The following is a 27,955-nucleotide window of genomic DNA, read 5'->3' as shown; positions in this document are numbered from 1 at the left end:
TGCCGATGCGCTTCCGTCTATTCCTTCGGCCAGCAAGAGCAGAGCGGCGAAGCCAGCATCCGCGCGTTGAGGCTCTTTCTGCAGCAATCGGAGCAAGGACTCGAGTGGAAGGGATGGAAGACGAGTCGTATAGTCAACTGGGCCTTGGACATCATGACGAAAAGTGTCGCCCATCTGCGACAGAAGAAGCCGGCCGGCCAGGAAGAATTCCCGTTTGCCAGTCTGATGGCCACCTTCGATTTCGCTTGCAGTTACATGTCTAATCTGCAGGCAAATCGCAGACTCGAGAACATCTACCCCAACACTCTGGTCAGTCTGGCCGGTTTAATCGTCGAACTGATTTTCTGGGCCAGCGAGATGACGCCACAATGGAGCCACCAGGATCGCCAACAGTTTGAGCGCAGTCTGTCGCTCTTCATCGCCAAGGATCACCGGTGGGGAAACGCCAATCAGAATCTCCTGCACACCATTTGCAATCTGACGAGTCTCGGTAACATGCTGGTCGCTGAAATTCCTCAAGACATGGATGACAATGACGACAGCAGCAGCAGCAGCAGCGACTCCGGGAGCCAAGTGTCCGGCTCACTCACCGGCAGCTATGGCCACAGTGATGATGGGCTAGACGACAACAGCGAATTTGACTGGAGCAACTCCAATGATGGGAGCGACCTGGACAGCAGCAGCGACTGTGATGCTGACGCTGGCGGCGACTTGATTGACAGCCCTGATATTAGCCCTGCTCCTGCTGATGGTGATGAGAGCCAAAATGTGCGTGACGACGACGTTTCTAATTTGTCGGAGGATGAAGTCATTGATCCATACGACTACGACTACAGCACTGACGTGAGCGGATGTCCGTCGTGTGCCCATCACCGAGATGCTCAGCTGTGGTCGGACGAACGTGACGACGCGGAATTTGTGGAAGTGATGAGTAACCATGGCGACGAGGAAGAGCCGACTATTACTCGGGCCGAAGATTCGCAGCTGCTTCTGTCTGTGACCCGGTTGATCCTTGGACTCGGAGCCGATCCCAACGCCGTCAACCTGCACGGATCGACTCCCCTCCACTTGCTGGCCATGAATCGTAGCAGCGTTATTGCCCAATCTCGGCTGCTTTTGGAATACGGGGCCCGCATTGACCAGCAGCAGTTGAACCAAAGCAACTGGACACCCTTGATGCTCTTCCAGCAATGGCAAAGTCAACTCGCCAGTCAGGGCCATCCCGATCCTGACCTTCAATTTATCATCAACTACGTCCCGCCACCGTCTCTGAGGTGCTTGGCTTCTCAAGTCTTGCACAAAAGTGGAATTCTATTCGACGAGGACCAGGTTCCGCCCGCTCTACGCCACTTTCTTCAGTCAATAATTTAATAAGAATCCGATTGGAATTATTGTCAAGAATTTCCAAGATTAAATTTCTCAGCTGTTTTCTTTCAGTTTTGGTCAGCACTGTTCCGTCAGTTGATTTCAATACATTTCTTTTAAACACAAGTTATTATTGTACTGCTTTTATTTGTCTTTTCATTTGATTCATTCAATATATTGTAGGATTTATTTTTAAAAATCAAGATAGAATTATTCACTTTTTAGTAGTGTATTTGAAGCTTATATCACACAAGCTACTATTATGAAGGAAAAAATATCATTGGTAGATTGATCTACAATCTTCGCGTGGATAGAATTTAGATGAAAAAATCAACATGGTTATTGGAAATAAAATTTTTCCAAGGTTAAAATAAGGTAAAATAGATCTTGTTAGTCAGTTTCAGTCAATGATTAACAGGCAGGACATCCTCCATGGCCGCCACCATATCCTCCGCCGAATCCACCGTAGCTACCACCACCGCCGACAGCTGTGGCTTGAGCGGCCTGAGCGGCCGAGTACGCCTTGTTGGCCGCTTGCTGGGCAGCGGCGAGATCGGCCAATGAAGCCTGTTGCTTGTAAGCCAAAGCTTGGGCGTTGGCTTGGGCTTGATAGGCCATCTGGGCCTGAGAAGCCTGTTGTGCCTGAGCGGCTTGTAGGGAAGCGACAGCCTGGGCGGCGTGAGACTGAGCGGCCTTGGCAGCAGCGGCAATAGCTTGGGCTTGTTGCAAAGCCTGGACTTTGGTGGCTTCGGCAGCCTGAACGGCCTGAGCAGCTTGAGCAGCCTGGGCAGATTCGGCGAATGCAGCGGCTTGAGCGGCTTGTGCGGCCTGGGAAATTTGGGCAGCCTGGGCTTGTTTGGCCGCTACTACGGCCTGAGCTTGTTGGGCAGCCTGAACAGCCTGGGCTGCGAGGCTCGCTTGCGCTTGTTGGGCGGCCTGAGAAGCAGCTCCGGCTTGGGCGTTCTGGGCAGCTTTTGCGGCATTGGCGGCTTCCTGGGCGATGGCTGCAGCTCCACCATAACCTACTCCATATCCTCCAGCTCCTCCTCCGGCTCCTCCGCCATATCCTCCTCCGCCTCCATATCCACCACCACCACCGCTTGCAAATCCACGTTTTTCCTGATGATAAGCATTGACAAAATTTCCATAATTGAATTAATACTAAATAATAGCCTTGTGCTAATGAGCGCAAGACTTACACGAGCTGGCTCGTCGATTTTAGACTTGTCAGATGATTCAGCTTCTTTAATAGCAGATGCGTGAAGAACGGCTACGAAACCTAAAACGTCGAATACACAAAATCCTTATAATGCTGTTCAACTTCCATCTCAAAAATCCTTAGATAATAAATTTCAAGAAAAAATTGTGAAAAAGCCTTACCGAAAATCATGAAGCAAATAGCGATCCTCATTTTTCAATAGATTTGCGATTGGTGTCTAATAGACGTCGAACACTGTGCAATAAGCTCACCAAAAGGCGACTGATGGTCATTTTCGTCGCTATTCCAATCTTAAATAGTCTACCATTTGTTGCAGTCAACACTATAGCCGAACGGAATCGTTATGCATAGCTGCCATTATTAGAAAAGAAAAGGGGAGGCCTTTATTACAACCGCGCAAAGAAGATGGAATATTCTTTCAATAAAATTGAACTGACTGACAGGGAAGCCTTTAGAAAAAGAAAGTGGGTAGTAGCACATCCATGTACTAATTTAGAGCTGTAATTCAATTTCACCCGCGATATAGTTAGGAAACACCACCGTGAATTCGTGATCTCTTTTGCCGTTCTATTATACCGTCCAATATAACGCAATTTCTCTTTTCCGTGTTCAATAGACGGAAGTATAGACTTTTTTGTCTTCACCCCGAAGAAACCCGGAGATCGTCAACTGCCATCCAATTCATTGTCATCGCTCGAATTTCACAATGAATGAGGTGCCTAATAATAGGATAAAAGAGCGTTCGATCAAAGTTTCCAGCCGATAAAATGGCGTTACGTCTGCATAGACTGCACGCCCTGTTAACTCCAAACGTCAGCAGAAATCCCCCCCAAAAAAACCCGGAAAAAAACAGTTAATTGTCTATTACCTAATATACAGCGATTTAGCAATATAATAAGGCGCAAGGCGACTTTCTCATGGACGTGCACTTTTCATTCACGGAATCAAAGAAGTCACGAATCATCCGAACTTCATTATGGTTATTGTCCTATTAATATCCGCCAGAAATCGAATGACACACATACAGTGTTATTGTTCACCGGCATCAACACTATATACTTCAGCTCCTTGTTTACTTCTTCGTTTACTCCTTTGAAAATGAAAGTCATACTCTCTGTTCTCTTTCATCTGTGGAAAGACAATTCAGCAATTTGCCAATTTCCTTTTTCACATTGAATGAAACGAATAAAGCTTTCGATGATTATTTGATTATTGATGCCAAATGAAGTACCAACTGTAATACACTTTCATTAGAACAAACAATCGATTTGGGATACGCACGCTTATAGTTGATGCTGATTGACGTGTAATGTGTTATTATTATTTCGGTTTTTAGGGAGCGTTCGTAAATATTACAAAGGAGATTCACACCGTCATGTGATATACGTTGAAATAGTTATTGACGTGTCAGCTGTCGGCCAATCAAAATTCGAATTGTATTAATTTCGGGAGAGAAATATATATAGTTGATAGGATGTATATAATAGTTTATGTAAATAAAAGAAGAGGGAATAAACACACACGGCCAATCGGAAAGATTCGCGTCACCATCATTCGGTTACAAAATATGGACAGAATTATATAGAAAAAGAGTTTGACACCATCGGGGCAAAATTTTATATATTCAAATTCGATCCAAAATTGACCACATCTATTCATAATAATTCGACGAAACAAAAGTTTTCTAATTGAATAGTTGCGCTCTGACCAGAAAAATGTCGTCATTTCTATGTATATATATAAGCCAATTATACATTTAACGAAAAGAATAAAAAAACGAAACAAAAACAAAAATTGGTTTGTGATCGTCGTAACAAACGTCGTTTTCTATTTTTTTAATTTCCATCAGCATCAAATATTTGTTTGTCGTGTGTTTTTCGTTATGTTTTTCTTTTGTACATTCTCCTTGTTCCGTCCACACGCACAACACGTCATATACAAAACAGAAACAACAAAACAAAAAAAAAGAAAAATTTCATCATCACGTCATCAGAAGGTCAAAAATACACAAAAAAATAAAAATAAAAAATTCAGCGCCATCTTTTTCATTTGATCTGTTATTTCATCCTTTTTTAAAAATTGGTTGAAAATTTCTTTCCCTCGGAAAAAATTCGAATTTCGCGGGTCTCTATTTTTCAATAAAAAAAAACAAGACGGAAAACACAGACGACCAGCAATTTCAGGATCATTGATCTTATTATTATATATCAACGAGAAGTTTGTATATAGAATAATAATTTCAAAAGAGAGAGCATATATATATATAGATGGAGAGGAGCGAAAAAGGAGAGAAATAATCATAGCAGCGGAGAGCGTGACGAATATAATGTTTAGAGAATAAAAAGGCCGGAGAGATAATTTCATTTTTAGAATAAACGTACATTGTTATTATTATACACTATGTAGCGGTGGCTGCGAGCGCTCTTTTATATGTGGTTGCTGGTTATTTTGTTTTGTTTTTTTCTTCTTCTTGTGGAAAATTGCAAGTGATAAACGAAAAAAAAAGAAACATGAAAAACATAAATGTAATAATATATAGCCTCTGATCAGATAAGATGACGTCAGTCGTCAGTCAGGTGGGGGTGGGGGTTGGGGGGTGGTATATTGCGTGTGTGACTGGATTTTTTTTAATTTTGCTGCGTGTCTATAAATCTCGTGAAAAATATGTCCAACATAATCGGTAGATGTGTAAGAGGAGAGACAGTCATTTAATTAGAAAGTTTAAAAGTGAATGAATTTGAAACAAAAAAATGCGCGGGATCTTTTTTTTTTTGAAAATGTCTTGATTCTTTTTTTTCCTGGCTGTTTGATTGTAACTCGGAATGCATCGTCTGTCGCCCGATCGAAGTTTTTTTTTTTTAATTAAAAAAAAAAGATTGTTAATTATTTTGATGTGCTATTTTTTTTTAAACTGTTGTTTAATTGCCCCCCACCTTTTGGTTTCCGTTTTTGCAATTGAATTACACATTAACTATAATAGTGGACTGTTTTCCTTCTTCTTTTGTTCGTTATCATCCCTCATTTGAACTCGATTCCGATTTTTAGTAGGAAAAAAAATAATAATTGTTGTTGCTTTTTAGACTGTTGTTTTGAAATTTTGACCAATAATAAAAATGGGCATGCACAATAATAGAAGACATTCAATATATATGTACAAAAAAAAATTCGAATTGAATTTTCGAGGAGAGAATTGAAAATTAAACGGGAAAAATGAACAAATGACGGGCGTGGGGGTTGGTGGTGTGTGGATATTTGTCGATAATCCAAGCGGACACGATAGAAGAATAAAAATGTACGAAAAAAAAATTCGGGTGGGGAAATTACAATAATTATAGCAGGAGGGAGGGGGTGTGGCACGAGCGAGACTTTTGTTTTTTTTTCAGTGTGTGGATATTATATAATAGGTACAATAAGCTCATCAGACTGGACACAACCAGGATTTTTCTCTAGTTTATGTGTGTGTATGTGTTTTTTTTTTCTTTGTTTTCCATTTTGAATTTAAAATCTTTTTTTCCTTTTCGCTTCACAGACGATTATTTTTTTAAATGTAATTCGGCGGTGGATTATTATTGAAAAAATTAATGAATTAATTATTACAATTATCTAAAAAAATTAAAACGGGAGGGATGCCAAAAAAATGTCTTGAAATGTTTTTCCCCTTTTTTTGTTTTCTGCGCGCGTGCCGAAAAAAGAAAAAGGAAAATTGAAATTCTTTTTTTCTTTCTCAACTTCTTGACTCTTTTTTTCTTTCTTTCTTTAGGACTCGCAATAAAATCTTCGGATATTTACAAGTATCCCTCTTAGTATTATTTTTTTTTTTTAAATTTTCGTGTGTATGTGTTGGATATTAATTTGTTGTGTGTTATATCATCTTGTTCGGTTTGGCACAAACGTTCCATCAATCGTAAAGAAGCAAAGTGGGGGAGGGAGGGGCAATTTAAAAACAAATTATCAAAAAAAGCGCGAGAGCCAAACAGCCAAAAGAAAGAAATTTCAAAAATCGTGATTTGACTGTTTTGTTTTTTTAACTTTTTGCGATATCGTTCGAATTATTCGAAACGAAAAAAATATGTAAAATAACGTATAGATATAATAATAATTAGCCGCGGGGGGAGAAGAAAAAAAGGAGCTTTAGTATACACATATATATATATATATACTAAATATATATACATATATTTAAAAAGAGTGAGCTATAATATTATTTCGAATATAGTCACAATTAGTTCGAAAGAATTTGAAAAGGAGAGGGGAATTTTTGTAGCGGTAAAAAAAAGGAGTTGATTTATCCCCCTGGCGTTTGAAATGTTTTTTTTTTAGCGCGAAAATTTGAAAAATTCGAAAAAAAAAGTTTTGTGGTTTTTGTTTTTTGTTCGATGGCCGTTGAAATAATTTTTCCAATAATTTATTATTTGGTGTTGGTTTTGTTGTTTTCTTTTAAGCCGTCGGATGTTGCTGATGCTGGGATTGTCTGTTGTGCTGCGTCCGGCTGCTGTGCGATCCGGCGCCGACGCGACTCCGCCCCTCTCTCTGCCTCTTCTTCTTGGCGTCGGCGTCGCCGTTGTTGCTCTTGTGGCCCGACGAAACGGCGGCCGACGACGAGGATCCAGAAGAGACGGTGGGGCCATCTTCCGGACACGACGGACAGCAATCGTCAGCTCCCGCTCCAGCGGGAGATGTCGCCGGCCGGCCTCCGTTGCAACGCGTTTTCACGCACTTCTTCCGCTTGCACTTGACTTTTCCGTCCTAATTAAATTCAATTCAATCCCAATAATTTTCATTAATAAAATAATTGCCAATTTGTGAATCAAAATTCCGGAATTGAAATTTTGTTTCGAGTTTTGCACCGAAATTTAAAATATAACTTCCGGATAAGTAAATTAAATTTTTCAGAGTGTTGTTACCTTGCAGTTGCAGTTGATGCATCTCATTTCGCCCCAGGGCTGGATGCGCGGATGCCACTCCTCGCCATTCTCGAAGACGTCGCCTTTGAATCGGCAGCCGCCGGACGAGAGGATGTCGACTTCGCCTCGAGCTTGGGCCTCCTCGCCCAGCAGCTCCTTGTTGGCCAGCAGGGCCGCCGTCGATTGGGTGGTCGTGGCCGGCGCTGCCGGACACTGCTTGCAACAGGCCATCGGGTCCGGCCGGTAAGCTTCGCCCTCCTGGCAGCTCAGCGCCGGGCAGGTCAATTTCGTGCACTCCACTTTCAAAGTCACCGGCTGGAAAATTTAACCAAAATTTGAAAAATTTAGCATCCGGAATATTTTGGAATTTAAATAAATTTTTTAATTGAAATTGTCAATCGACTTACGTCGCAGACGCAAACGGCGCATTTGCTGAACCCGAACGGCGGCAGGTAGGGATGCCAGCGGCTTCCGGCCGGATGGAATTTCTGATCGCCTTCGAAATGGCAACCCTGGCGCGACGATTCCGTCACCGTTTTAGTCACATCTGAAACGAGTTCATTCAATCAATTAAAAATTGTAATTTAAAAAAACAATTCAATTGAATTAATCGACTCACTTTCACACTGCGGACAGCAGTCGCCCGGCGGGTGGATGATGGCGGATGAAGGGCCGGAGCAGGTGATTGCCGGACAGACGACGGGATCGCAGACGACCCGCCCGCGCTGGCAGGAGCACATCATGCAGCGATCATGCTCGGCCGTCCAGGCCTTTCCGTCGTCGTAGAGTTTACCCTCGTAGAAGCAGCGGCTGGTCGCCATGGGGATCTCGTTGTTGTCGTCCTGGGCCCGGTCGAACACGTAGCCCTGGACGCCCAGCAGCGACTGCTCGCCCGACAGACCGTCGCCGCCGGACGGCGAGCCCATGCCGATGGGCAAACAGGAGCCCGGAACGTGGACGTTGGTCAACCAGCCCTGGAACTGGGCGCCCGGCTTCCCTGTGCCAATGACGGGCGCTTCCGTCAGCTTGAGGTAAGCCACTCCGGCCTCCATCCGGGCCAGCGAGAGCTTGTTCAAGTCGGCCACGCTGTTCTCCACCTGGTAGCCGGAAAACTCCTCCAGCAGCCGGATGTTGGGCATGAATGGGATTTCGCCGTAGTTGCTGTTTGGATTTCCAGAGCTGCTGCTGGACTCGCTTCCGTCCATCAGCATGATGTTGCCGCCGGAGCCGGGCGAAGTGCCTCCGCCGTTGTGGCCGTGCTCGATGCTGAGGCGCGGGATGTCGACCAGCTCCAAAACCGTCAAACTGTTGGCCAGCTGGTCCCTGGGCCGGCCTCCGCCGGACGCCAACGAGCTGGTGACGGCCACGTCGTAGTGGAAATTGCATTCCTTGTCGACGTGGACCCAGCCGAGAGCCGCCCGGTTGGTGGCCGTCGCGTTTCCGACCGGATTCAGCAAGACGGGCCCGTTCTCCGTGGCCAGATGCGACTCGCCGGCCAGCCTGGGCACCAATTTACCGCGGATTTCCGACACTGGAAACTCTTCCGTCGCCACATTGACGTACAATTCGCCTTCGTAGAGAAGTTCCAGGTCCTTGGCGGCCAGCCGGCTCACCGTTCCGTTGATCCAGCTGACACCGCCCGGCTCTTTGCCGTCGACGACGGACAACATGTCGGTCACATCTTCGACGACTCGGGGCTTCTTGTTGGCCTTGCTGGACCCGCTGGACTCGATGGTGACCCGGGTGACTTTCGACTTGAATCCGCGCAGTTTGATCCGGTAGTGGATGGCGCCCGTCTTGCCGATGTACATCCAGGCCAGTCCGGCCGAAGAAGAAGAAGCCGTCGACTGCTGCTGGACGGAGAGGTCGCCGGACTCGGCCGGGATGGCGTCGCCGGTGGTGACGAGCGAGTCGAACAAATCGCAGGCGATGCGCGGGCCGAACGGGCCTCTCAGCCGGACATCTGGCGCCCGTTTGGCGTGAACGCTCAGCACAATGTGTCCGCGCAGTAGGAGCCTCATCTCCTGGGCTTCCAAAACGGTCCTGACCTCAACGACGTTCACCTTTTAATAATAAAAGAAAAAGAAGAAAAAATGAATTTAACCTTGGCGATTATTGAAAAATCTCGTTACGACACGTGAAATCGATGGGCCGTGTCCATTCGTGCGTCACTGGGCCACAGCCCGGACTCGGTAGAGTGGAAGGAGCCAGGGGCCTCGTTTGACGTCATTGGGCGCGCGAAATTTTTTGGCACAGCCAACATCATTCAAAAAAGAATTTCAAAAGGACAAGTTGATCGGGGGTCTAGAAAACAAAATTTTTTTTTCCAAAAAAGAAACTCTGCTGCACGGCATTCTGACATGCGATGACGACCGAGCTGGAGGCGGCCAGGGCCAGTAAAAAAAAAACAAAAAAAAAAAAATTTTCAAAAAAAAACGAGGCCAGCAAGACAATAACGCCCAAATAAAAAATGTTGAAACTAACCCATCCCAGCCAATAATAATATTATAAGAGAGAAAAATCCGAAAAAAAATAAAAATAAATAAAATAAAATAAACGAATAAGGCAATCTGAATTTGTCATCCTTCACCATCCAGGAAGGAGAGAGAGAGACGGACAGAGTGTGTGTGTGTTTGTGTCGCGCCCGTCTGCCAAAAAAGCCGCGCGTCGCGACTCGGACTGTCTCTCTTTCGCCTTTTTTCTTCTTCTTCTCCCATCTGACCATTTTGGTTTTTTTATTTTATTTTTATTTTATTATTATTATTTTGATCTTTTTTTATTATTATTTGTGTGTGTGTGGCGTTGTTGTTTTCAATTTGATTCGATTCGTCAAACCGAAAAACGACACACACACACGGTGAAAAAAAGTGCGTCACATCACATCTGACAGGAGACGAGAGTCCCCCGAAAGAGAAAAACCAGAAGTGTCGCTGGACCGCGGACCCAAAAAGTTATGGCTCTCCCCCCATATAAAAAAATTCCCCTTCTTTATTTTTATTTCATTTTTTGAAAATTTGTACATGACACAATCAAAGTCTCGGAATCGTGTACGTATATAACCGACGTCTAAAAGATTTGGAAGTTTGGAGGTCGGCCTGGTCCGGTTATTTCGTTTGTTTTTTTGTTATTTTTCCCTGCGCGGTTGTCCAGTTGAAATCAAAAATTTTCAATTTTGGATTTATTTTTTTGGGGGGTTTAAATGTTGTTGTGAACGACGCAGTTTCACGCGCTCCCGTTTTGATGTAACAAAGTGTCGGATAAGTCACTCTCTTCTATGGCGCTGCTGGGAAAGAAGCTGGACCAAATATAGACGACGGATCCCTCCCACCAAAAAATAAAAATGAAAAATGAAAAAAAAATAAATGTTCTTTTTTAAATGGTCCGGTCACCAAACCCCAACACGAAATCAAATGTTTTTCTTTTCTTATTTCTTTTTCTTTTATTTTTCCGAGTGAGGAACGGCCAAGGTTGCGAGAGAGGCAGCGGAACGAGCGGCATCCGCCACGCGGGAGCCACGGCACGCGGCGGGACGCCTTTCGCCCGCCTATAAGATGCTGTATTGCTGTAGCTATCTGCTGATGCTGGCCCCTTGGCCGCGCTTATTGCCTGCCCGCCCGCCCGCCCGCCCGCCACACAGCGTTGTATATCACTCGTCGATTCGTGATGGTTATCGCCATAGCGATAGGAGATGGAAATAGTCTCGTCGTCTTTCCTTTTCCAACCCAAAAAAGAATTTTTTTTCTTTTTCTTCTTTTTTTCACGACTTTGGCTCAATGAATCAAATAACAACCGCACACACAGCCGGCCCAGCAGCAGCATCCCGGGCATAGATAGTATAGACTAGACTCTCTCTCTCTCTCTCCTTGTTGCAAAAGTTTTGATAGCCATCATCAGCCGTGGCGCCACACAGCTTCTTCTTCACGGACAAAATATATCCAAACTTTTTTCTTCTTTACTTATTTCTTTTCTTTTCTTTCATTTTCCAATAAAATAAAAGAGAAAATATGAAATAGACGGGCCCCACACAGAACGTTTTTCTTCTTCTTTGATATTTACCCTTTTTTAAATAATAAGCGCGTGTGCCACCTTGGTAGATATTTTGTTCGGTCTGCCCGGCAAAATCGAAAAAAATAAAATTTCAAAAAATTTCAAAAAATGAAAAAATCAGATAAGGAGAAATCTGATGGAAATAAGGACATGCGGAGCGGGAGCCGATTTGAGTTTTTATATGAGAGACCCGCGGGACGTATAGACTCTCTCGCTTATTCGTCTCTTATGTATACGCCGTGTGTGCTGTGCTGTGCACTGTCAAAAAAGGATGTAGGAAAAACGAAGCGAATGGCTAGACGCAACAGAAGAAGAAGAAGAAGGTAAGAAGAAGAAAATAAAAAAGGGCCGTCCTCCATGGCCAAAAAGAAGAAGAAGAAGAGAGAGGTGATTGTGCCGTACATCATTCCGAAACGGTTCTATATACTACTACAACCTAAGACGGCCAGCGGCAGCAGCAGCAGCAGCAGCAGCAAAATCAAATAAAAGTTGAAAAAAAAAGAAACTGAAACGACGACGAACTCGAAGCGGACGGACACACGGACGACGGTCCGGGCGGCGGGACTGAACGGCGCGACGACTGGGCGGGCGGGCTGGCTGCCAGCTCGTGATCCAATTTGGTCACTGCGCTCTCCTGTGACTTTGAGACGCAGACCCTAACTGTTTTTTCTTGTTGCTTCAAAACTCTTTTTTTTGGGGGGGATTTTAAAATGATTTTTTAAATGGATAAATACAAAAGAGATTTTTATTTTTTTGGTTCAGGCCAGTCAATTCGAAATCCCGTCGTGAAAATCGTCCACCGAGAGGAAAAAGAAAAAAAGGGCCGGCAGAAAAAGAAAAAAAAAAAAGTCGTTGAGTGCTAAGATTTATGAGCCCGCGCTGGTGATGAGACAATGTCCATCCATCTTGCGTTCGAGCTGGGCAAAAAAGACTGGGAGAAGAGTGTTTTCCTTGTTCTTTCCTCGCTGTGTGTGTCATGGCCGGGTTACAAAGAGAAAAAAACCAAAATGACGTCATCCGATATTGGAACTTGTCCAGCTCAACCAAACGGACGGACGAACGGACGGACGGACGGACGGAAAAAAGGCGTGAAAAAGATTTTTTGTGTTTTTCTCTTACCTCTTGCGGTTTCTGGACGGTGACGAGTTCCTCGATGACTCGGGACGGATGGGCGCCCGTCTCCAGCGTCTCCAGACGGACGACGAAGGTCTCGACGTCAGCGCCTCTGGACGAGAGGCCCGAGACGGCCACTGTGACGTGGATGCTGTTGGAGGCGCTGGCCATGGAGACGGCGGCCGTGCCACCGCAGGCCGGGCAGTTGGCCGAAGAGCCGGAGCCGGAGCCGGACGGCGTCAGGACGGCGCTGAGGAGCTCGGTGGACAGGGCTTTGTAGCGGGCAACGCGGCCCGTGATGGCCTCGCCGTCCTTATCCTCCATCAGGGCCACCCACAGTTTCTCCTCGCGCAGGAGCTGCTTGTAGACTCGCGGCACTTTGCGCCACACGCCACAAATCTGAACGAAATTCATTAAATACCGAAAATTATTTTTTTTTCTAAATATTAAATGGCCCGGGAAAAAAAACAAATCCGACGGACCAAAAAAATTAAAAGATAAAAAAAATTGATTTGCGTTTGAAAAATTGCGTCATAAGTTTTTTAAATAAAAAAAAATCTACAAGGCTACACGAGGCCGGAAGGGCCGTCCGGTTTTTTTTTTTTTTTTTTTTTCCCGTGTGGTCCGACCTTCTTCTTTTTTATTTTATTTATTTTTTCAATTTTTTTCAAGCGTGATCATTTGCTCCTCATTTGTCGGATGATATTGCGTCATTCCTGGAAACCAAAATCTAATTTTTTTGGCTGCGCTTCTAATAACTTTTCGTTGAAAAAGTTGAAATTTGGTTTAGCTGAGATCCAGGCAATAACTGGATGTTATTTTGGCCTATTGATGGATGGAGCGGAGGAGGATCCAGCAGTCGACGAGTCTCAGACTCTGTAATTTACTCTCTACTCTTAGACACACTGAGATTTTTTCTCAAACCACATCAAAACCCAACCGAAGAAGAAAGAAGAAGAAAGAAAGAAAGAAAGAAAGAAATGATGATGATGGACAGACGGGAGTAGTAATATACCTTGCCGGTGGCGTTGTAATAGTCGTTGGTGGTGAGCTCCTGCTCCTCCAAGATGTTACCGTCCTCGCTGAGGAATTGCAGGTAGCGGGGCGGTCGGGTCCAGCCGCCGACGATCGAAGCATCCGCTTCCGGGCTTGTGCCAGCTGCAGCCGCCGCCGCCGTCGCCGCCGTCGCCGCTGGAAGGACCAGCGAGAAATACAAGTGCCGTTTCTGGAAGGTGAAACGTCCAGTGGCCATGTCGGCCAATGGCGGCCCGCCTTTCACAATCTGACTAGCCCCACTGCTGCTGCTGCTGCTGGCCGGCGTCTTCTTCGTCAGCAAAGCCGCGAAATCTATACATTTCAAATGTTTTTTTAATTATTCATGACGTCATTTTTTTAGTTTGTTTTTTTAATTGGAGGGAGAATTTCATCCATTAATCAGTGAACCTTGAAAAATAAAAACAATTGAATGAGCGGGATTTTCGAAATATGATAAAAACCCTCACGCAGTTATCTGTGCTGGACTAGACTGGACAGGGGGGAGGCGGTGGGGAGAGTTATCGCTGGACAAGCCAAACAACTTTTGTTTGGCTACATATAAACCCACAATCCCTGGGCAACGGCCAGCTCAGACAACACACACACACACACACACTAGAGCGCTCTATGTCGATTATTTCATAAATTATTCAAGGAATTTTACTCGCCCATCAAAAATATTTTCGACTTTTATTTTATTTTATTTTATTTTATTTTTTGGTCCGTCCGTCCGTCCGATTTAAAATTTTCTCTCTGCCCGTTCCCAGGTATTGACCGAGAGTCTCTATAGTGACTCTGTCTATAGAGCCGCAGCAGCAGTTTCTTTCCGCATTAGCGCTCTAATGAATTAATCAATTAATTACTTAATGACATCGTTACGTATTACTTTGCGTGTTTGCGCCGAAATTTCGCGAGTCGGCAAACTTGTCCACACATTCCCTCCCGACTATTTTTTCTTCTTTTTCTTTAGTTGGTTGTTGTTGGGTGGCTATTAAATTTCATCGTTATTCAATCGACCCCCCCCCCCCCCCCCTGACGAACGGTGGGCGTCTACACAGAGGAAGTCGGGAGAAAATCAAATCAAAATACGAAAATAAAAAAGGGAGGAGCTAGCTCTCTGTCCTGCGCTAAGAGATTAATGCGGCGACGTCGCGGCGGATAAGTACTAGACGTCGCGACAGCAGTCGATTGCCATCTCCTTTCTCTCTCTCTCAATTCTTTTATTTTTTGAAAGAATAAAACCCAACACTATAGACACACACAACGACTGGTGAATGGGCCGGGGAGGAAGAGGTGGTGGTGCTACAAATAAGGAGTTGCGTCACACTGGCTCCTAATAAATTTCTCCCTCTATTTTCTGATTTCGGCGGGATATTTGAAAATTCAAAAATTTTCTTACACCGAAATTTTGTTGGGGGTAGGGAGGGTCTTGTCTTTTTTAATTATGTGATAGGAGACGGAACATTCCGTCAGCTGGACGGACAGTTCGTGGAAGTCAGAAATCCGCGCGTCTCGGTTGAGAGAGAAAATTGGACCATTTCCATCGAATTTCGGTTGCGGGTGGGGGGAGGGGGGGATTCATTCGAGCGACGCCACTAATCAAAATGTTGGGAACATTTTTTCAAGGTTGGATCAAAAAGAAGAGTCTGAATGCTGCTGGCCTGGCCCGGTTCGAAAAATAATAAGGTCAACATTTAAAATTTTGTAAAAATAAAATGGGGGGGAACGCAGCAGATGGAGTTGTTGATGGGCAAAGGCCAAACATTTTTTCCAACCGGGCGAAATTTCAAAAAGTAAAAAATTGAAAAAAGAAAAAAAAGTTAAAATGAAAAGAATGGCATTTCTTTACCTTTGGCTTGCTTGTCGTCGTCGTCGAAGCCGATCCGGGAGACGTCCTCCTTCAACGGTCCCAAACCTGAACGACACGCAGAAATGTTGGAAATGAATAATCGCTCGCATCGTCATCTCTAAACATTTTCAAGTGAATTTTGTTTGGGGATATTTTTTTGTCGATGGCCATCAGCAGCGCAGCAGCGCAGCAGAGGAGCTCACAACAACAATGTCAATCAGAGACATTCAATAAATCAATCAACCCGAAGGAAATAACACAGATTGACGTCTAACAAGGACGATATACATTGATCGAACCCCCCACGCAGATGATGGAATAAAATTCGGGCCGTCCTCCCAGGGTCCCAGCAGCGAAACATCGAGTGCTGGCGCCATAATCCTCCGCCCGTCTGATACCATCACCATCTTTCTTCTTCTTCATCATCTATTTTCTGTCTTTCAACATATTTTTTTTCCTCACGTGAAATTGTATACAAAACATTTGACTAGAAAAAGAAGAAAACTGCACGTCAAAATCGGATTTTCCCAAATGCGAAACATCAAGAGGAAACAACAACAACAACAAAAAAATGTTTTCATTCTTGGAAGAAAACGGCAACATTCCGGGCCCCGCGATGGTGATGGTGTAACCCACAACTATTTTCGGTATTTATTTATTTATTTTTTATTTTTACTATGGCGCCTGTATGTTACTATATAGACATTCCCCCTCTTCCTATTTTTTTTTCCTTAAATTTCTTTTCGTTTTGCATTCGATCACTTCTGATTTATTTATTCCAGGAGAGTCTGAGAAAAATCCAACCCCCTCCCCCCCCCCCACACACACAAAAATATTTGTGTTTAGTTTGCGTAAATCATGTTCAACATGTATCAAATTTGTTTCGTTTTTTTTTAAATTATAAAAAATAACATTTTAATGAGATTATCATTTTTTTGTAAAAAATATTATTTTTTAAAAATTTAATCAAAAGAATTGATTTATTATATTTACCGATGGCTCCGTCTTCTAGACAGACTTTGCAGCAGCGGCCGGGCAGGAGGACGGGCTCGTCGCAATTGGGTTTCGGGCATTCGTTCTTGATGTTGCGGCAGAGTGTCCGTCCGGCGATCCTTCGTTTCTTTTGAACCTGAAAAATGAACCATGCCCGCCCAGAAAAAATGAAATCAAACAATTTGAATTTGAATTTCAGGAAGTCAAATAATAAAAATAAAAATGGCCGCGACTATGGCGCCGTTGATCCGCGTGGAATCGGATCCATCACGTGTGCCGTTCCCGCGGGAACCGGGAGAAACCCCCTTCCCCCTCCTGACTCTCCTTGCCCAGCAACGTGCGGTGTAATCCGATCAAATTCGTTGGCCTTTAACAAAACTCTCTCACCAGTCTCTGCTGTGTACAGTCACTCAATCACTCAGCGCGCACACACATACACACACACACATTTGCCCGCGAGGTTTCTTGGCCGTCTTTGAATGGGGTGGGAGGGAGGAGGGGAAGAGATCGGAGGGGCCCCGGCGGGAGGGATCGATTTCACTCCTCGCACTCAACGGGGTCTCTCTCTTTCTCTCTTCTCTCCCGAAGAGAGAGAAGAGGTTTCACATCACACGGACGTGCGGGAGTTGTTGTTACAACGGTACAAAACTCTTTTTCTCTCATTTCTCTTTTTTGAAAATTTGTATTTCCCGCTAAAAAAAAAACACAAAAAATTGTCATTTGAAACATCTCAATCGGACGTGATACTAAACAGCAACCCCCCATTTATATTTGAATTGTTTTGAGTATAGTCTGTCCGGCTGTCGGCCGTGATGGTCCTGGCAGAGAGCTGATGTGGGAATAATATTTAAGTTAAACAGTGCGGGGTATGGCGGCGACTATATATCGATATGTATATAGCTAGAGTCTGTTTGGTACCACCCCGCTGGGTGTTTTGATAGACTCTTTTTTTTCTTGTTTTTTCTTTATAAATATTCACACGGAAAGGTGGGGAGACCCCAGCGGGGGTGGGGCACGCTTTATCTCACCCCACCAGTTTTTGATGTGGTAACTTTCCGTCCGAAAATAAAAGAAAATGAAAGAAATTCCGGTGGAGCAAGAAAAACACGAATATCGTTTAACACTTGCCCGAAATGTTTCTCGTCTCTTTTAATTTCCCCTCCATTGAGAAATCGAAACAACAAAAACAAATAAAACAAAACCCAAAATCTTGTCGATGACACACAACCGAGAGAAAATGTGGGGGACGACATTCCTGATGTCGGTCAGAGAAGAAACGAGAAAAAAAAAATAAAATAAAAAAAGAAGAACCTGAGGAATTTATATCCCAACGATATCCCCCCCCCCCCCTTACCATCCATCCATCCATTCTTTTTGGGCCGGCACAAATATGGAGAGAACAGAGAAAAAGAAAAAGAAGACGGGCAAAAAGGTGATGATGATGAAACGAAGTGGAGAAGAGGGACGACGACGAGCTAGTCAGTCTGTGTCCAAGTCTCCCGTCATTTGTATTATTCTTCTTCTTAGATGTTGTACACCCAAAAGGACAGCAGCAGCAGCAGCAGAAGAAGAAGCTGGACAAAAATATATAGCTAGCTATACGTATGGCTACCATTTTCTTTTCCCTACCGGTATATTATATTAGACATCATTTATCATGTCGCCCGGCTTTTCTTTCTTTTTATTTTTCTTCTTTTCTTTCTTTACCTGTCGGACAGAGTTGAACGGCTCATTAGCCGTGATGAAATGAAAACCTTTTTTTTATTTTCTCTCTCTTTTGTGTGTCGAGTTATTTAAACACAAAACAGACGGACACACACGATCGTCTCTTGTTGAAGAGTTTATAAATAGCGGCCGCCGAGTATAGATATGGCGAAACGGTAATGTTGTACACGTTGGCCGCGTCAATCGATTGACCAAAAAAAGAGTGATGCTGGACAGACACAGGCAGAAACAGAATAAGAAAAACAAAAAAAAATAATAAAAACTTACCGCTATACATTCGCAGCGGATGCAATACATGACGCCGAACGGCGAGCCCAGGTCCGGATTCCACCGCTCTTCCAGCTCGTAGACTTTCTTGCCGAAATGGCAATCTGCAATGAGAAAAATCGAGAAATAAATAAATAAATAAATAAATATAGTATAGAAAATTGGAGAATTATTTATCGGCAGAGACGACAGTCAATTAGCCGCAGGCCCAATCATTGGAGAAGACGACGGCGCCGATAGAAACTAATCAAACGATTTGCAAGTCTAATCAAACGATTTTCTCTCTCTGTGTGTGTGGTTATTTTTCCTTATATCCTATTCGAGATTCGACGCATTCATATTTTCTTCTTAGAGTAGTTCAATTGAGTTATTTTTAACCCGAGAAAAGAACTTTCTAAAACAGATTTGTGAATCGACCGGATAAATTAAGAAGGAGGCCGTCTATTTATTTCCAGACTTGACGGACATATAGTTTTTTCTTCTTCTAAATTTAGTCCGTCGCCCTGTACAACATCGACGAAGATGGCACACCGGACCTATATCATAAATAGTTGAACGGAAAAAATAAAATTTTTCAAAAAGGATCGCCCAGTTTTTAAACAAAAAAGAAACGGACGACGACGTGACCGGCGCCATGTCTGAAAATGCCTCCGAGATGAAGGTTACGTGTTTGTCTAATATTTCGCCCGTCCGACTGTGTACCCACACACACATAACTAAGCCAGCGAAACTCCAAAGGGGGAAATGGGCAACCAAGGTCCAGCACTAGTATAGCTGGCCTGTCGCTCATTGCAATTTGAGAAGGGAAAAATAAAGAAAAAAATTGAAAAAGAAAAATACGAAGGTCCTTACATTCTGCTGGGCTTCGCTGGCGATATAATAACGAGCTGCCGGGCTCCTCTCCGCGTCCCTCTTCTGTCGAGTTTTGGTTATTAACGACAAAAGGAGAGAAAAGCCCGTCATCGCAATCATTATCGAGTGGATGTGGTCCAGCAGCCAGCCAGCCCAGCTCGACGTACGTTTTCGTATATTATAATAGATTTAATGCGTACGTGAGTGATCATTATAGACGAGTCGCAGATGACACAATAGAGTTGGACAAGATGAGCTCCTAATAATCCCAGCAGTCACACAAGTTGGGGAATATCTATAACGAACGGCCAAAGTTCTTTTGTTCTGTTTAGCTATATACGTATATAATCAGTAGCTGGGCCAAAAGACGGGAGAAATATGGACGGAGCAACGAACTTTGCTCCCCGACGACACCTCAATGACACCCACCACCCCCCAGAAACGTATATAAATATATACGATCGTAAATAATTTTCGCGTTCGTTGCTGTGGCCAAGGCCCTCTCTCGTCCAGCATCATGTCATTTCACGACTAAAAATAGTTGTATAAGCCAATCAGCCGGCCCCACATCATATAACAACCTGATCCCCCACCAAACAACATCGCATAGACGCCGAGTCGGCAATGAATAAATAAATAAATAAATAAATTCAAAAATAAATTCAAAAAAGAAGAAAAAAATCCAATGAAATGGAAGAATCGTCTATAACGAAGGCGATCGTATAACTTTTCCATCCGGTATATTCTCTACTCTCTCTGTAAGGTTCGCTTGTTTGGTTGTTTTTTACGACACTCTCCGCTATGGGACCGCGGGACCCTCTACGAACAAAAATATTTTTTTTTTCGGGGTCCGTTGAGGATTTTTCTTTTTGTATTTTATGAGTGACATCATGGCAGAGCCAAAAGAGGAAACGAGATGGCCCATTGACAAAATCTAAGACAACAACACATAGACCACACACACACGCGCGTCCGTCTTTATAGGGCAATCAAAATTATTATTTTTTATTTTTTGGCGAAAAAATAAAATGGCGTCGCCGGTCCCCCGTTGCGAAGCGTCTGCGACTTTATTTCCCCCCCCCCCAAAAAAAAATATTTTGTTTTTGAAACCCCGCCCAATTTATTTTCTTTCGTAATAAATTTCCCCAACGATAAATGTGAATTCGGTTCATCATTCATTTTTTTATTTTTATTTTTGACGCAATGATTAGAAGATAAAGAGTTGGCTGGGCCTTTGAATTTTGCTGGGCTGGTTAGTCTCGTGACAACCAGGTCCTTGGGTCCATAAGTTGGTTCTTATTATCGGAGTCTTATTATTATTATAAAAGATGGAAATTCGGTGATCCACTTGAGAAAAAAAATGAAAATTTCCCGCCGCTTTGAACTTTTTTGAAAAAGTCGCCAGACGAAATCAATGGGCGGCGCGCAATTCAAACCGTCGTCAAAATTTTCAAAATAATAATATTAAAAAAAAAGAAATATTCAACGAAGAAGAAATCAACTGACGAGAAATTTTGGCGCGCCGTGGGTGTGTATAGTGCGTACGCGTCCAAATGGCCGTAAGGATTTTGATTTTTTTAATATTTGAGAAAAAGGGAAAAATTTTTTCTTTTGGGAAATAAAAACGGACATGTTTCTCTTCTCTCATCCATTCTCTGTGCTGCGTTGGTTGCTGGAGCTTTTCCTCTCGAGATTCTTGGCAGCCATCCGAAGATGCCGAATAAGAATGGATGGACTTTCTTCTTCTTTTCTCTGCCCACTTTTCTTATTCAGAAATTTCAGACCCAGCAGCAGAGGACCCAACGGCACGCAGCAGTCGACTGTCGCCTCCCGTCTCTCCCGTCTCTCCCGTCTCTCTCTCTTGGCTATTAACATATTTCCTTAAAGGAACCACTTGACCCTTTTGACAACAACAACAACAACAACAACGAAATTCGTGTGAATTTTGGTTTTTTCCAATAAAAAAGAGCGGCAAATTTTCAAAATATTAAAAAAGGGCGGTAGATATTTCTTTAAAAATAATGTTGTGGCTGGCCAGACATAATCAAGTGTCCCATTCATGTATATATATACACCCAGGCCATTGCCGGCGTTGCCCAGTCAATTTTATTTTTTATTTTAAATTTTTATTTTGGAATTCTCTGATGGAATTGATTTATTTCACACTAGACTGGCGCGTTCTGAAGTATTTTGCGTGCGCGGATGATTCCCTGTGTGTGCTGTGTGACCCTGCGGGGAAGATGTTGTTGGGTCCGTTTTTCTTTTTATTGGCACGGAGCCAGCCATCATCAGGGCAGCAGCAGCAGCAGAGAACTGCCCAGCAGTTTGTTATTTTGATTTCTTTTGATTGCCACCACCAGGGAGGAAATCAAAATTTCGAAAAATAAAAAAATAAAATAATAATTTTTCTGCGTTGTTAATAGCGCGACACAGTGTCCGCGCCCCCTCCTTGCCCGTCCCGCCGTCCGTGTGTGTATGAATTGCGCGTGAAAGATAACGAGAGAGCTCGTCCATTTTCGGGGACGTATCGTCTTTCTCCTGTGCGATGTGGCCCAGCGGGAAAAAAAAAAAATCGGTGACGTGTCCCAAAACAAAAATCCGTCGATTTTTTCGTAACTTTTTTTTTCTGTATTTTATTTTCTGGCCGTCGTGGATGACCGCCGACGGCCATCACGAGCCAACTACTATCCTACCATACTCTCCTCTCTCTTCTTCTTCTTCCTCTTCTTCTTCTTCTTCTGTTAACAAACATTCAACTCCGCTCCTTTTCTTCTTCTTCTTCTTCTTCCATTTTTTCGTGCTGTTGTTGTTGTTGTTGTTGTTGGCCGAAACTCTGCGGGTTTCCCCCATCTCTCTACCCCCCCTCGAAACTCCTCCCCCATTTGCCATGGCAATCTATCCATCTCTCTGGCCGGCTGCTGGCCCACTTCCTTTTGGCTTCTCCCAATGCCATATTCAATAGGGAAACCAACCAAAAATAAAACTAAAAAATCCACCAACCATTTCTTCGACTCTCCTTCTATTCCGATCGGGAAAAGATTATACAACGACGGCCGGCAGAAGAGATTCACGGTGAGCGATGTGGCGTTAAAAAAAAGGCAAAAAATATTCGGCCCAGCAGCAGCAGCAGCAGCAGCAGCGACGGCGCATATATAACGACCACCAGAAGTTGTAAAAGGCGCCGGGCCAGCAACGCCGCCACCGCCACCACCGCCGCTGCCGCCAGCGTTTCGAGAGAGAATCAATAAGTTGTTGGCCTTCTCTCTTCTCTCTTCTCTTGTGCTACAGACGGAAAGTGTCTCTCTGTTTTTTTCTTTTTTCTGCCCAGTCAATAACAAGTTGATTATAGGAGAAACAAGAGAGAGAAAGAAAGAGATAGTGCCCGGCTGGGATATTCTCAGAAGTGAAACTGACCAGAAGTTTTGATTTTTATATTTTTTCTTACTCGCATGACTTGGCGATTTTTTTTTGATTTTTCTGCCCGTCGCATACCAAACGGACGCCCGCGTTCAAGAGTTCAATTCAATTTTAAAAAAAAAGAAAAAAGTAAAAAATCCCGGCCAAAACTAAGCTCCCTTCCGTTTCAAATAAATATCGACATTGTCCAGCCGACCAGCGGAAATAAATTGACCGAAATAACAAGGACACATTTATCAGAAGAAGAATAAGAAGAAAACCAAAAAAGACCAAGAAATGAAATTTAAAGGTTTTCCCCAAAAAATCCCCAAATTCCGGTTCTCTCTTTCTCTCTGTGTGTGATCTGAGCGCTGCTCATTTGTTTCAGGAAAAAAATGTTGCTTATATAGGCGGCGGTATAGTATATATATCTATCTAATATAATAAACGTGTTTTTCGGGTGACTGGAATGTTTGTTTGTTTGTTTGTTTTTTTCCAACTGGGGGGCTTCTTCTTCCTGCTGGCCCGTCCTTCCGAAAACGGGCAGAGAGAGAAAAATAAAAATAAGAAAAAGACAAAGACAGAAGAGAGGAGAACAAGCCGATGATGTTTGATATAAATAGATGACGAGAGATTGCCGGCCAGAAACACACACGTACAGCAGAGCGACTAAACTTTTCCGTTGGGGGGGATCAAGTCGAGTGATGAACGGGCGAACTCTTTGAATGATGACAGGGAAAAGAGCGAAGAAGAATCAAGACAAAAAAAGAAAACTTTTCTTTTAACTTTGATGATTCTATTCTACCCGGAATAATAGAATTGATTTCGTGTTGTGTGTGGCTCTCGTCGACCGATTACATCCGCTCAACTGATTCCTTTCCAATATATAATATCGACTTGTTTTTAGTAATTAATGGGAAAACAGCAGCTCACATCGTTTTGTTTGTTGTATAGATTGACTGGCCGGCTGTATAATAATAAATAACAGCGGTGATTGATTCGTTCAATCAAAAACATATCGGCCTTCTTTCAAGTGAAAGGATTAAAAACAAAGAAATGAAAAAAAAAATAAACATCAAATTCGCTGAAATTGTTTCGTAATCTATTCGTGATAATGATTGTCCTTTTCGTGAAATTAAAAAAACACACGTCAAAGTCCCGTCATTAAATGCTCTCCTTTTTTTTTTTACTTCTTTACAAACTGGGAAAGACGGACGGACGGGCCAGGGTCCAGGCTTTTTGTTTGTTTGTTTCTGTTTCCTTGAAATCGGGAATCGAAACAAAAAGTTTATTTTTTTTGTTTTTTTTTTCATCTTAATAAAATAAGAAGGACAGACAGTCACGTTTCCTATATCCCGCAATCAAAAAAAGAAGTCAAAAGCAAATAGACAAGAAGGAATACACAAAAAATATGTACCCCGAGTTACACGGATGTTTTTATATGTTTTTTTTTTTTTTCGGGATTATCTTTTGAAATAAAAAAAGAATCTCCCAGGCGCTGCCAGGAGCTCCATCCCGGTGGATAGTTTACAGTTGAAATAAAACTCATGTGCCATTCTACGTACACGTACGTATACTATATATTGTGCGCGCACACACACGGGCAACATATAGGACATGACAGGGATGATGATGGGATCGGATGTATATATACAAATACACTCGATGGAGCATTATTAGCGGATGTTGTCTCTAGACACGTACAGCACGACGGCCCGGAAAAAAGGATCGAGTTACTGGAACCCAATTTTGTTTTCGTATTTCTTTTTCCGATCAAAGTTTTTGGGTTTAAAATTATGATTTGATCATTTCTTTTTTAAATCAAAGAAGCAAAGTTTTGTTGTTGTTTTCTTTTCCCGTTGGAGAGAGAGAAATGAAGTTGAGCAAACAACATTTTCAAGTGAGGCAGAAAAACCGGATTCTCTATACTCGTCTGCTAGCTGCTCTGCTGGTGTGTGTGTGTGTGTCTAATGGCTCCAGGGATTTTATATTTTCTCTTCTCTTCTTATATATACTGTTGTTGTTGGGCTGTGCATTGAGTTTGATTGTCTATATTAGGCCAGCAGAGCTGCCTTGGAAAAAAATCTTTTACACATTTCGGCGCTCTGAAAGGTTGAAAATAACGATGGCCCTGGCCGTCGTGTGTCTCTAACTAAACCATTTGTAGGGGGGTGATAGAAACGTTCGTGAAAAAATAAAAGGTCCAAAAGAAAAACAGAAGATGAAAGGACAACCCAAAAATTGGTTCCCAGACTCTCTGAGCTGCAATCAATAATCTTTTGTCCGTTCCACACAATCACGCTGCTATATCAGCCGGAGCGACAAAGTGCTATATCGGATGCCGAGAGACACACACAGAGACCAATACAGTCTTGATTGAATTATACATTTCCCCGATGGAGAAAGAAAGAAGAGACGAAAGGGAAGAAAACAATCAACGGATCGAGAGATCAAAAAGAAAAAGGATAAAAATCGATTGATCGATTATAAATGAAAGGAGGTGGTTTGGGAGGGTGGTGGTGGTGGTTGGCGGTTGATACGAAGCAGACAGGTGTGTGTGTGTGAGTGAATGAGGAAATGATTGGGATGTGACACACAGACAATAAATAGAATAAAATAACCGGGCGCGGATTTATGATATCAAATTAGATTCGGAACTTACCGGACGTGCGACGATTCTTGTTGGACGACTCCTCCGAAATGATGGGCGGCGGTTTCATTTTACTGTTGCGCTGATGGCCGCCGGATGACGGACCAGCCGCCTGGACGGCCAGCAGTGCCACCAGGACGGCCAGCACGACGGACAGGAACCATTTGCCAGACGGGTAATAACAAGCCATTTTGTTAATAATTTCTTTCTCCTCACCACAACAAAAATTGTCTTTTTCTTTTCTTCGTTTGTTTTTTAGAAAAAACAATTTGGCGCGCAGATAAATCGGTCGGTCCACTTTGCACACTCGAATTTAGCGCACACGTGAAACGCACTTTTTTTTGAGAAATAATGATAATTTTTACCCGGTTGTCACGCACGCACGAACACGTTGAAAATCTCTTTTTTCGTGTGGACAGAATTCGGGAGAGAGAAAAAAACAAATTGACAATTTCGGGAGAGAAAGAAGAAGAAGCGAATTTCAACTGTTTTCAGTCGTCGAGTCGACAGCAGATGACAACGAGCCGTAGAGCAGCACCAGGTCTCTCAGGGCCGCTTCACACCGCATTTCTTTCCGGCCCGTTGATTTTCCCGATTATTTTTTCTCTTTTTATTTTTTTCGTGCCGGACCTGAACATTCAAAAAAACAAAAAAGAAGAAGAAAAAAAAACGTGAAATAATTTGATTTGATTGGTTTTTCGTGCGATTAATAATTAAATAAACAACCTGGATGACACATTTAATTTTAGATCGTCCCACTTTTTAATATATTATTTCATCTTTAACTTTCACCCCACAAAACGAAAAGGAGACAAAAAAATAAAATAAAAATAAGAGAAAAATGTTTGAATTCTTTGGGTTGGTTTGTTGTTATACATTTTTTCTTGTCATTTCAAACGGACGAGAGAAAGAGAGATGGCCGTCCCTGGGATCCCGATAAGGACTCGAGGCGCCACCTTACACATGTCTCTCATTTTGATTTGCCTTTTTTTTTATTTTTATTTTTTTCTGAATTCTTTTATTTCGGTTTTTCTGTTGTGTGTGTGTGTTTCACCGAGGAAACACACAAAAATAAAAGAATTGACTCCCGCAGTGCTGTGTGTGTGTGTGTATTATATAGTCCTAAGTCTATAAGTATATCGCACGTGAGCCGCATTGGTCATGAGATGAAAATCTTTTCTTTTTTATTTCTTTTCGAATTTTGTATTTTTTCATTTTATTTCAAAAAGAAAAAGAAAAAAAACCCTGCCCCGGGTCCGGGTACAGACTCTGCATATGGTGGCCATGGCCAGCCTTATACACACATGCATCTTCTCTCTTGAAATATATAATATTGTTTCACGTTTGATATCAATTTCCACCTTTGAACGTTATATTACGCCAAACAATTAAATCTGATTCCAAAAACCCACCCACCCAAAAGGTGTAGATGGAAAAATACAAAATGAATTGTGTTTCGTATGATAATACCATATGGGCTATTGCGGGGAATGAACTCACCTTTAGTCAGCAGCAGCAGCAGGGCAGGAGTAAAAAAAAAAACGAAGAGAGAGAATGAAAAAGAAGAAGAAGAAAAAGAGAATGGAAACTCAATATTTCTCTTTTCTCTCTCTCTCTCTCTTGTATTCCCCGATGCGATTTGATCGAAAAATCCGACTACTATAGCGTGTCGCTGGCGAAAAAATTGTTGGCCGAAATTCACCCGCGATGACGGCCGAGAATCTGTTGGCACTTTTCTCTCTCTTCAATTTATATTTCACTTCTTTTCGCACACAATCAAAATGAAATTCACTTCAAATAATGAAAAAACCGGGGGCGCACTTTTTGAAATTTGTTTGTTGTAATTTTGTTTTGGCGATGGGTGGAATCGTGTGTGTGTGTGGGGGTTTTCTCTCCACCGAATCAAAAAGTGGGAGATGGGGGGACGAGAAAAAGGGTAGGGAGAGAGAGGTAGAGAGAGAGAGAAGAAGAAGAACTTGTAGCGCGTTCGAGAGTTGAATCACGACTGCGCCTCGACTCGGGCGAGCGGCCAGATGTGGTGCTGGGCTTTTTGGGTAGAGCCTTGTGTGTCCCTCCTCTTGACTCTATCCCTCCCTGGCTATAGCTGTGTGTGTGTGTGTATTAAACCCACCTCCTTTTACCTCCTTCTCTCCGCTTGCTGCTGCCGCTGCTGCTGCTGCTGCTGCTGCTGCTGCTGCTGCTGCTGCTGCTCCGGCGTGTTTGGCAACGGGCCCCCGCTTCTATTCTACCACCCACCGGCATTCACAGAGCGCAAAAAGAAAAAAAACTACACACTAGATAGATCAAACTCTGGTGCTGCTGCTGCTGCTGCTGCTGGCCCCGAAATCTTTTCTCTTTGCTGGCCAGTGTGTGTGGTGTGTGTGTGTGTGTGTCTTCTATTGATGGCGCCTATATCAAAAACTGTTTTTTTGGCACACGAAAGACTATCGCCCAGCGTCTCTCTATAGAGAGCGCAAACAGCAGACGCAGCAACAGCCAAACGATCCGGTTTTATTTTTTTATTTTTTTCCTATATGGCA

General features: G+C 43.2%; 2 protein-coding genes across 2 annotated transcripts; both read right to left on the bottom strand.

The window, feature by feature from the left end:
* Positions 1 to 1,578: 1,578 nt before the first annotated feature.
* On the bottom strand, positions 1,579 to 2,844 carry LOC124343998 (glycine, alanine and asparagine-rich protein-like). Its single transcript, XM_046797387.1, has 3 exons — positions 2,746 to 2,844; positions 2,565 to 2,644; positions 1,579 to 2,484 (listed from the first exon to the last, which is right to left on the bottom strand). Exons 1-3 carry the CDS (start codon positions 2,774 to 2,776, stop codon positions 1,777 to 1,779), a joined length of 819 nt encoding a protein of 272 aa, XP_046653343.1. The 5' UTR covers positions 2,777 to 2,844; the 3' UTR covers positions 1,579 to 1,776.
* A 3,502-nt stretch (positions 2,845 to 6,346) lies between these two features.
* On the bottom strand, positions 6,347 to 27,456 carry LOC124344049 (dorsal-ventral patterning protein Sog-like). Its single transcript, XM_046797442.1, has 11 exons — positions 26,916 to 27,456; positions 25,428 to 26,045; positions 18,518 to 18,621; positions 16,526 to 16,661; positions 15,533 to 15,598; positions 13,664 to 13,995; positions 12,655 to 13,047; positions 8,108 to 9,551; positions 7,896 to 8,035; positions 7,489 to 7,803; positions 6,347 to 7,330 (listed from the first exon to the last, which is right to left on the bottom strand). The coding sequence occupies exons 2-11, from the start codon at positions 25,603 to 25,605 to the stop codon at positions 7,022 to 7,024; spliced, it is 3,417 nt and encodes a 1,138-aa protein (XP_046653398.1). The 5' UTR covers positions 25,606 to 26,045; positions 26,916 to 27,456; the 3' UTR covers positions 6,347 to 7,021.
* Between the last annotated feature and the right edge of the window lie 499 nt (positions 27,457 to 27,955).

This window comes from Daphnia pulicaria, chromosome 6, assembly GCF_021234035.1.
Source record: "Daphnia pulicaria isolate SC F1-1A chromosome 6, SC_F0-13Bv2, whole genome shotgun sequence".
In the NCBI taxonomy this organism is placed as follows: Eukaryota; Metazoa; Arthropoda; class Branchiopoda; order Diplostraca; family Daphniidae; genus Daphnia; species Daphnia pulicaria.
This window is presented reverse-complemented; position numbering and strand designations above follow the sequence as displayed.